At 32.5% G+C, this 11,269-nt stretch overlaps 1 protein-coding gene across 1 annotated transcript in view; it reads left to right on the top strand.

Moving 5' to 3' along the window:
• LOC115977154 overlaps positions 1 to 4,013 on the top strand; it is a 5,163-nt gene extending 1,150 nt beyond the window's left edge. Inside the window, exons 3-9 of the mRNA XM_031098841.1 lie at positions 37 to 218; positions 336 to 620; positions 701 to 759; positions 864 to 889; positions 971 to 1,044; positions 2,297 to 2,624; positions 3,138 to 4,013. Of these exons, the coding sequence (XP_030954701.1) occupies positions 37 to 218; positions 336 to 620; positions 701 to 759; positions 864 to 889; positions 971 to 1,044; positions 2,297 to 2,624; positions 3,138 to 3,509 (1,326 nt within the window). The 3' untranslated portion in view covers positions 3,510 to 4,013. The remainder of the gene's footprint in view (positions 1 to 36; positions 219 to 335; positions 621 to 700; positions 760 to 863; positions 890 to 970; positions 1,045 to 2,296; positions 2,625 to 3,137) is intronic.
• The last annotated feature ends 7,256 nt before the right edge of the window (positions 4,014 to 11,269 follow it).

Genomic DNA, 11,269 nt, shown 5'->3' with positions numbered 1-11,269 from the left:
TTTGATTTCAACTCTAATTATAATTATTAAATGCAGTCTGTAGGTTTTACAGCGGCTCCATTCTTTGCCATTGCTGCTGTTTGGTTTTTGGTTTTTGGGATAAGCTTGTTCCTCATCTGTTGCTGCTATTGCTGTTGTCCAAGAGAGCCTTACGGATATTCTCGAATTGCCTATGCTCTCTCCCTTATTTTTCTCGTCCTGTTCACCCTTGCAGCAATGTATTTCTCTTGATTTCTCTCTACAAAGAGTTCATTCATGTATGCTTTATGCTCCATTATATGATTTTTTGAATTAGTAATCTCTGACTTCCTCGATGTTTTGTCTTATAATTTCAGTGCTGGATGCATTGTTCTGTACACTGGTCAGGGGAAGTTCCACAGCAGCACAACCAACACACTCAATTATGTTGTGAATCAGGCAGATACCATTGCTGAAAACCTCAATAATGTGTCCGATTATCTTTCTGCAGCTAAGAAGGTTGGTGTGGATTCTATATTTCTGCCATCGGATGTCGTGAAGAACATTGACAGTATTGAAACAAAGATCAACTCTTCTGCTAGCACTCTTTCTAAGACTACTTCTGATAATTCAAAGAATATACAAGATGTCCTGAATAGTGTGTAAGTCTAAGCTCTTACAACTTTCTATTTCTGGTGCTCTAAATGCTTTTGGATAACATTTATTTTGATCCACTCAACAGGAGACTGGCTCTTGTTATTGTTGCAGCTGTTATGCTTTTCTTGGCATTTCTTGGATTTTGTAAGTCTTCTGTCTTCTTGGAGTAGAGGCAAACTATTTGTAAGATATGACTTGTTATAATCGTATCTTATTATTTATGTTATTGTTTTGGCTATTTGTTGCAGTATTTTCCGTTCTCGGGATGCAACCCGTGGTATACTTGTAAGGGATATATACATTACCCTTTTTCTGTTTATATTCACTTACTATTTTGGAAACAAATCTGTTTTAGTTGTCTTATTTTGTCATTGAACACTTACATATAATGACTGGCATTTTATGTGGCGTATTTCTCCTTCTCCACAAGTAAGTTCTGTTTGCTTAGTATTTTTATTTTTTTATTTTTTTATTGTCTATGTTGCACTTTTCTTTTCACTGAAACATTCAAAATGTAAATTTTAGGCTTTGCCTGTAGCAAGTAAAGCTTGGTGTTCTTCATAATCATATTCTCTGATCCATTTACTGTCTTTAATATGTTGTTCAACTGTTTCTGGTTTCTAAGAACCAACTTTGGGACAAATGTTTTGGTTACCATGGGCAGAATAGTGAGTGGTTCAATACCACTTATTATATGGCAAGCAAACAAATATCATTTTGCAAATTTGGGGGGAAAAAAAAACAAAGAACAAAAAAAATGTTCTACAATTTGTTTTGTAGCTCTATTTTCTCACGTGTGTTGCATTTGTCTTCTTGTGCTTCTGAACTCATTTTGATCTTAATTTTGTCTTATAGAATTGTTATGACTTATCAGGTTATTTTTCCTGATAGCCATTTTTCTTATTCTTCGAAATAGTTTGTACATGTGTTTCTTTCATCTCAGATGCTATGAGGTATAAACCTATGCTGGTATATAATGTAAAAGTTTCTTAAACATCATCATCCTACTTCTCAATGAATTTTTGTTTTTTAAAATCTGAGGAACTCTTCACGAAGTTAGTAGCAGGATATTGTGAAGTGCATTAATGATTGGTGCATCATTTAGGAAGGGCACTGACCCTGAAATTCTTGCTCAATTCTCAATTAATGAACATAAAAGCTTATCTTTAAAGAAATTTATAGAACACAGACCAGAAAAGGCCATCGTCATATCTCTGCATACAAAGATAACATAATAATAGAAAGGATTTCTTTCTTCTTCTTCTCCTTCTCCACAACCACCCCCCCACCAAAAAAAAAAAAAAAACTGTGAATGAATATATTTTTCCTCGTGATTTTTTTTTTTTTGAAAGTTTAAGGTAGTGAACTTAGGAAGTAAAAATAAAAATACCAAAGCATAATTTATACATTTATCCCAAAATTCAGTGTCCAGATGAATGCTATCTTTCTTCATCTTTTTTTTTTTTTAAAGGGAGTTATCCCTGTTCTATTTAATTCATCAGTTTGTCTTCAAAGATCAATTAAACACAGCTTCAATGATTATAAAATGAATTGGTTATATGGTTTATTTTTTTTAGTAAAATTGGTTATATGGTATAGTTTACTATATTACATAATTCATCACTTTGTTTCTGCTGCTCGTGTAATCTCTGGGTCTAACTTCTTTTCATAAATGCATCAGTGTGGTGGCAGATACATGTGTTGCAATGGATGAATGGGTCCAGCATCCGACTGCACATACAGCTTTAGATGATATACTCCCATGCGTGGACAATGCAACTGCCCAACAAACCCTAATACAATCCCAAAATGTCACCAACCAGCTTGTTGTTATGGTTAACAGCATGATCACCAACATTGCTAATGCTAATGTCTCTTCCACTCCCAGACTTCCCATATATTACAACCAATCTGGCCCATCGATGCCTGTTCTTTGCAATCCTTTTTATTCTAATCTGACGAATAGGCAATGTGCAACTGGTGAGGTGGAATTGAGCAAAGCTCCAGAGGTAATACCACTAACTCTAAGTATTGGAATTTTAGTTTGGAAGTGCGTAAGTATTCATGTGAAGGATTTTGGTTAGTTTTGGTCACCATGGAAAGCCTGGCTTAAACAAATTCTGTACCATGTCCTACTTTTAGTAAAAGTCATCATTTTTGGTAATTTTCCTCTAGTATCTAATGGTCCCATTTTAGCGTATCCCATAGTTTTTGGCAACTCGATTTCCAATTATATGATAGTAATGTGTAAATATCCAGTATAATTGTCAAGTTCCAAAATTGGCAACTTTTTTTTGGCTTGTGAAACCTTTATAGGTATATGATCATATGTTTTCTAGAGTTTGATTCAAAGAGATTGAAGTACTTATATATAGGGGCTGATCGATAAATTTGTGAGAATATCTTTCTCAAAATGTCCCTTTGCTTCTCTCACGTGTCCAAAACTTATCTCCTTGTCCTTCACACATACAGTGTTTGGTGAATGTAGAATTAATCAAACTTCCAACCTTTGTTTCAATCAGGTGTGGAAGAATTATGTTTGTCAAGTTTCAGCATCTAATATTTGTAACACAACTGGCCGGTTGACCCCCACCTACTACAACCAGATGGTGGGTGCTGTAAATGTGAGCTATGGTTTGTATCGTTATACTCCATTCCTGGTTAATCTGGAAGACTGCACATTTGTGCGGACCACGTTCACAGACATTGATAGCGACCATTGTCCTGGACTACGAAAATATAGCGAATGGATCTATGTTGGGTTAGTATTGGTATCTGCAGCTGTAATGTTCTCATTGATCTTCTGGGTTATTTATGCAAGAGAGCGACGTCATCGTGTATATACTAAGTCCAGGGATAGTAGAGCCATGGGCTTTGAAGGCAAGGCTACATAGAGTTCTTCTAATCTAATTATCCTTGTTAGGTGAAGAAGTTCTTATGTATATTGGAGCCGTATAAAACATCTGTACATTATGGTAGTGATCCGTAGTTTGTTGATTATGTGAGTGTAGGTATTTGTATTGATATTTGATAGCCGCAGCCTTCAAGGATATATGGTATGTTTTGGCTCACTTATGAGCTATGAGCCTATGACGCTTTAAACTCAGGAAATTTTTACTTTGAAGTTTCAAGCTAGAAAATGTTCACATAGAGCAGATAATGTTTGCATTTCGGTCGCAAGTTTTGTAAAGCTTGAACCAATGGTGGGTGCAAGAGTATTGAGCAACAGTGTGTTCAGAAGCCAGGTGAGGAAATAATCCCTCCCAATTTCAGGCGGTAATAATGTGTATGACCCTTTTCCGAGTATTAACTGGCGTGTCATTCTGCAATATTTATGAAACCGAAGTACACATTGTTCTGTATATGGGCTTTAAAATACCATATTTTCATTTGAAGTCTCTTGTGAAGCTCCTTGATTACCATAATTAACCACTGCCAGCATCTTTTTTATTTAATTCAATTGTTTGGTTTGTGGGATTTGAACCTTAAGGAGGCTGTTAGGTTTTTAAAAATTGTGTATTCACTTTTCATTTTCACTTTTCAGTATTTAAATCCATAATCTAAAAAAAAAAAAAAAAAACCCATTTTACACACTTGAGAATTTTTTGAAACCTGATTTGAATATATAATTTGATTATGAAATACAGCCTTTAACTGTTATGCTATTGTTCCCTATTTTAATAGGAAAATCACAAAAAGAAAGGCCCACTAAAACCTGAAAACCCACTTGCTTGACAGAAAACTCACATACCCAAGATCCATTGATCTTCCCTTTGAAATCCACTGCCAAAGAACCCATGAGGAAAGCCGAACAACCCTTAGAAGCTCACTAAAATTCAACCCATAACCCAAACAAAACAAACATCAAGAACACATAGCCATTTGAGAGAGAGAGAAAGCAAGGGAGAAGAGAGCCCAAGCCCAAGAGAGATAAGAGTGAGAATGGAGAAAATATCTGTGTTTTCTTCAATGAAGGTAGTCCCACCAGAAAGAGCTGTTGGCTCTCTTTTAATTCTCGTTAAATTAAAGTCTAGTTGAGTGGACTTGAGCTAGACACTTCTCAGTTTAGTAAGTAGGTCCCAGTCAATTTTCACCAAACAATGAAAATGCCATTGTATTCGTTTTTTGTGAATCTGAAGACGCCCAATATTCGTTTTCATTTTTAGTAAAAAATGAAAACTTGTAGTAAACCAAGCCTTTTTTTTTTTTTTTTTTTTGCGGGGTTTTACAAAAAACTGAAAATAAATACAGAAAATTGCACTTTTTTTCCTCTAACCAAACAATCTCTATAGATGTGCTTGTTGAAAACATTCGTAAGGTGCTTGCTATACAAGACCCTTGGCAACCTTTGCTTGAGTAATCAAACTGTAGGAATTGTAGATCATTTGCTCCTTTTCCTGAATTTATGTTGTATACTAAAATCACAAGATAAACCTCATTCTTGCAATCTCCTTTTTCCTGTAGTACGATACTACAATTAATGCTCTCCTCTTCATGGGTGCCCACCATCGTTTGGGAGAGGGTAATGGTCATCACCCAAAAAGTCTGGCTCAGCAGCCAGTGCTTCTAGATTGCCTAAGTTGCTCACTTGGGTATATGTATGTTCTAGTCTCTGCAGTCTTTAGTCTACCACTAATTCAATCATAAGTGGTCAACTATGAATCTTCCAACTTTCATTTAATGGACATGTTGAATTTCAGTTCTTAAAAAATTATGCACAGGAGAAACATTTTTCAAGTCATTATAACGTGTGCCTGGTGGCTGTGAGGTTGTGAGTTTGTGACTAGTTCTTAAATGGAAAGCCAAGAATTGATGCTGATCCATTCAGCATATACTATGTCATATCATGGTATGTCTTCATTGATGGGCGAGTTTTTATTCTTTCGAAGCCTCTTTTTATTTATTTATTTTGATAATTCGATCGTTGCAAGTTATAACAGGATGGAAAATTTTGAAAAACTTGAAAACACAAAAAGTGTTAAACTACAAGGATTTTTGGTATTTAGGTAATCAGGATTCAGACTGGTATGAATGTGTATTTGGTAAGCTTAAATTCATTAATTTATTTTTTTGGATAAAAACAAATTTTATGTAAAGAAGAGTGATGAAACTTTAAAAAGAAATAGATAAATAAGCTAGGCCAAATGCATGATCCTTTGGAGGTTTAAAATTCAAAAATTAAAAATAAAAAATTATATAATTTTTTTTTAAGAGTAGAAACAAATAGTGGATTTTATTTATTCAGAATCACATTATATAATGGAAAAAAAAATGGCATCTTTTTAACTAAATAATAGCCATCTGGCCTGTCTCAATATCTTTTTATTAAATGTTAATTTTGAAGAATCTACCATTGGATAGCATATTCTTCTTATATCCTCTATGTTTGTAAAATTTTCAGACAATCAAAGATTATTAACAATGTTATCAATAAAATATTTAAATTTCAAGTTTTTATAATATAAAATTATGCATAAAGAATAAGTTTGTGGATAGATCAGTAAACAACATTCGATTGGCATGAAAATTAACATTCATATTAAGAATATAATAAATATATAATCTAATCCAATAGTTAAAATATTAAAATATAAAACCATATTAATTTTTTTAATAGAAGTTATAGTGTCATTGTTACGACCAAGTCTGGCGTCATTGTTACTATTATTAACATTATTTGTGTGCGTGTGTGGATTTCCTGCATTACTTATTTTCAACACTATCATTATCGAGTCCCTATGATTATCACTTGGCGTGCTCTTCTGAGCAGAGTTGGAGCAATCACCATACGCATTGGCACCAAATTCTTAGGCCCTCGAGCAAACCATCACTCCGGAAATTCCCAGAGCATTCAAGATTGGGGTACTTCACTATACATAGCTGATAGCTCCCGGCTTAAAGAATTATGAGAAAAATGTATTGGTCCTCACGGAGGCTTAATATTTTTTAGCATAGCCAGATTAGACATCTTCCACATGTGAAAAAACAATTTGACATCAAATTTTATTCAAGGTAAAGAATCCTATAATCCTTGACTAATCACAATCTCTAAAGTCTAGGCCACCCTATCAAGGCAAAGAATCCCAAAATCATTGACTAATGACAAGCTCTAGTCTAGACCACTCAATCATAGGCTTTCCCACATTGGATTTCCACCCTTGACCAATACCTACAATATTTGAAGGTGGAAGAAAGTATAATACTACCAATTTAGTCTACATAAATAAAGTATCTTATTTTGCACTTTGCATAATGTACGTAATTGTTACCATCAATCAACATCAATGAAGTTTAATAATGAAAAACAGCCAAACGACTCTCCAACAAACACACACATGTGGTTCTTCTAGTGGAAGACACAATTTAGGATATACATTATACAAGCCAGAATATGCTAGAACCTAAAAGACAATTGTATAAAGCCCATAAGCGTGTTTTCGTTTTACACTATTATATGGTTAATATTTTATTTTTGTGACACTAAAAATAGAGTCCATAAACAAGTTTATGTGACAGTTTCACCAATATGTTTTGTTTCCAACCAAAATCTAAATGTTGTTAAGCTGTCTTTATCGTCCTTGATCATGAGAAGGTGCAAATTTTTTTGTTTCTTCACATATGCCGACTTCATTACGTGTTGACATATTTGTGAGGTTTTACAAGCTTAGACGATTGAGTGGAAGCTCCATTTATGGACTCTTGCCCCCACACCGACCGACTTAAGTGTAGGGACCAGGGGGCGGCTTGTATAAACGAAAAGGCCAAAGACTATAGCAATCAAATTCCGGTACCACTTCTTTTTTATATATTAATTATTGTTTGAAACAATGGTCTAAAATCATATTGAAAAGATTGATTCCATGAAAAAAAAAACAAAGAAGAGAAAAGGAACACAATAGATTTAATGTGGTTTGGGCATTTGATGGTCTAGCTTCACACTGGAAAGTTCTTGAAGATTACATATTTTACTATAATAAACTTATTTGCCACGGCCCACGGAGACCCATTGAAGAGTATATAGAATAAACTAAAATTTATTCCAACACTTTGATTAATCTTAAGTTTATTTTACTTACACTACAAGATTACTAAGAAGAAGATTATAACTATTTTTATTTGTATTACGAGCATGTCCTAATATAATGAACCGGTCTCAGCAATAAAAAATAAAAATAAAAATACAATGAACCGGAACTAAGATAATAAACTCAAAAAAAAAAAAAAAAAAAAAAAGATAATAAACTCAGGGCTTAATTAGGATTGGACATTAAATTCTCAAAAAAAAAAAAAAAAAAAAAAAGATCGGATATTTATTTTCTTAACACGTTCTAACTAATTATATCACTTTTTTTTTAATACCTTGATTATCATTTAATAGCTAATTTTAATGCCTTTCTTTTTTTACTCAAAAAAAATTGGACTGTGATCGGGTTAGGAAGTTTGAGTACATTGGGATTTACAATATTAGCGAAAAAGTTCACATACTATCATGCTTTGTTGTTGTACACTTGTATGCAGGAATGAAGCCAGAACTTAAAGTTTAGAAGGCAAAAGTACAAACACCAATGTAGTCCATACCATACCGATACTGGCTATACCAATTGGTACAAAAAAAAATTTCTTTTTTATTTCTGTAATTTTTGAATTTTTGTAAAGGTGAAATGGTTACTTATTTGCATTAACTTATTAGTATTATTTGTTTTCTTAATGTGCAATGAACAATTAAACTTTCTATTTTTTATATTGTGTTTTTTTTTCTTTTTTCTTTTAATTAATGCTAAAGTCTAAAACTATGATTAATTTGTTTTGAATTGAGGTAATGTTTTATGGTAAACTTTTATATTTATTATAATACACACACACACATACATACATATATAAATATAAATATAAATATATATATATTTATATATATATATATATTTATATATATTTATAAATATAAAAAATAATGGTAAACTCGAAACGGTGCATCGGTATTGATCGGTACCGAAATATATCATTCCACTAATCAAATCGGTATAGATTCCGATACGAGATTGACTCCCTTGATAAACATACAAAAAGAAAAATTATGAAACTTCTAATAAATATTCATTTAGTATTAAAAACCCATCAACAAAGATAAAGACACAAAATCATTATTTTTTAATACATTACAATGCAATTATTTACAAAAAAGGGAACTTGACATGTGTTGCTGATGGGTAACGACTAAGGAACAAATGAAAATTGGTATATTGGGTTTAACTATTTTTTAGCATTGCTATTGGTAATTTTTGTTGTTGGGCTAATTTTTTTTTTTTTGTCTTGTTAATTTTTTTTTTAGATTTTGAATATATATATATATTTTTTTATGGCCATTAAAAAGATCAACAATATTGTTAAGAGGTGACCAAGTATAATTTTATTGAACCAAATTGTTAAAATTAGTACCTCTATGTACATATACACACTAGTTTTTTTTTTTTTTTTTTTTTTTTTTTTTAATTTAAAGGGGGGGTTGGGGGGGAATTGGCTACGTCCTTGCTTGTATAGACCAGGCAAATGGATTTGGTTTTATTGTATCAGGGATTGAGTCTATTGAATTTATTTTAGAACTTCATATTAGGTTTGGATTAGAACTCTGATGGGTTGCCAGGGTTGGGTCAACTTGGTATGACCTCTATTTTTTCGCATACCCAAAAAAAAACAATAATAATAACATACATTTTGACATTTTCTTTTCCATATTTCGTTCAATACAAATAAAAAAAATCACTAAAAGATAAAAGTTAATTCGATATTTAGGGGGTGTTTGGTTATGTTGTGAAAGTTCACTTGGTGTGTAAAACACTAATGAATGTTTAGACCCCCAATTTCACAAATACCAACCCAAGCTTATATTCAAACAATTTATGTGTGGAATGATAAATATAAGCTATACCCAAACAATCAAACCACTCTAAGCCATAATTTAATCATAACACAATAGTAATTAAAAGCAAAGAGTAAAGGTTAGAGAGATGCAAACATAAGATAACACCAGCACGTGTTATCGAAGAGAAAATCGAAGAACTTGATAAAAAAACCTTTCCACCGCCCTCCAAATAGTGAAATGATTCATTAGAAAATTAGTTGAGATATATGAATAGCAATAGACCCTCCAAGCCTAATCTACCCGATATATCTAAGTCCTCCAAGCTTCTTACTCCAACAAGGTTAAGCCTAACATTGTCTTCTCTTACTTACTGGATCCCGCAATAAGCCCATTGCATCAACCAAATAAATTGGTCCTCCTTGAACTACTTCCCAAGCGCCAAATAACCTTCTCATTGATATGAATATAGTGAGGTAAGGATTTGGCTAAAGCTCCTCTCAAGGGTATATCAATGAAGAGGGTGAGAGTAGAAGAATTTGAAGAGCCAAATGTATAAGATTGTGGATAAATCAATCTTATTGTTCTCTAGGATTTCTCTCTCAAAATTCTCTCTGAAAGCTCTCTACATTTCGTGAGTATAAGGGTATTTATAGTAGGGGTATGTGAGGGATGTGAACAGTCATTTTTTTGCAAAATAGGGGGTTCTGGTGACTCACTTGCGACTGGGACAAGTCGCGAGTTCTAGTCACGAAGTAACTAACTAGCAAAACTGTCATTTTTGTCCTATAGTGCTCCAACTATTATAACCCTTCAACTTCCTACATGATTCACACATGTGGCACTTTGTGAGTCATTAGTCATGAGTTCCAGTCGCGAGAATGCTCTTGATTGCCCACACACTTGAATTCTTCACACTCTCTCACACATAATCCTTACATGATTCCCACCTAAATATAAGGTATCTAATTGCTGAATTGCAAATAAATTTAGTACGGAATAAAGTCAACACATGATTGAATAAATTTAACCTTACATGTTGTTTAAACAACAATTTTTGTTGTTTAAACAACACAACACGTATTTTCACAACATTTTTTCACCTATACGTATTTTTATAACACTTAAACAATGTTGTTAGAACAACATTACCAAACGAGCCTTTAATTCTAATAATATACTTTAATAATTGATTTCACAAGAGTAGAAAAGAAAATGTGTGTGCATGTTGTACATGAAAATTGAAATAAAATTACTTATAAACTAAATGTGCTTTAGGATTAACTTTTTTGTTGGAAGTTTTTTTTTTTTTTTTTTTTTTTTGAAAGTTGGCAAAATTATAGTTATACTGAAAAATTTTGAGCATTTTAAAAAACTTTACATAAGCAAATAAGGTAAAAAGTTAAAAACAACTTTAGAATAAAATACAAAATGTTAGGTTTAGAAATAATTACTAAGGAAATCTATAGCAAACTTATGAAAAAACCGCTCAGTGTTAGTAGTGGATAAGATACTAAAAACATTTATATTTGAGATTTCTTGTCAAGATGATGAGTAATGCCATTAAGATTTTCAGCTACAATATAGAAAATTTAATATAGCTATAGTATACAAAAACCTACATTGGAAACAGGGGCTAGGGGGGCTATGGCCCCCCATTGACTTTTCAAAAATCGCTCCTCCCTCTTATATTTTTGGTGGGCTCCAATTAGTTTAACTGGTAAAAATTTTGATAGTTGAATAAGAGATCTGAAATTTAATTTTCTTCTACACCAAAAACCGATTGATATCTTAATT

This window comes from Quercus lobata, chromosome 2 (assembly GCF_001633185.2).
Source record: "Quercus lobata isolate SW786 chromosome 2, ValleyOak3.0 Primary Assembly, whole genome shotgun sequence".
Taxonomy (NCBI): Eukaryota; Viridiplantae; Streptophyta; class Magnoliopsida; order Fagales; family Fagaceae; genus Quercus; species Quercus lobata.
Note: the sequence above shows the minus strand (reverse complement) of the source record. Positions and strands in the feature narration are given on the sequence as shown.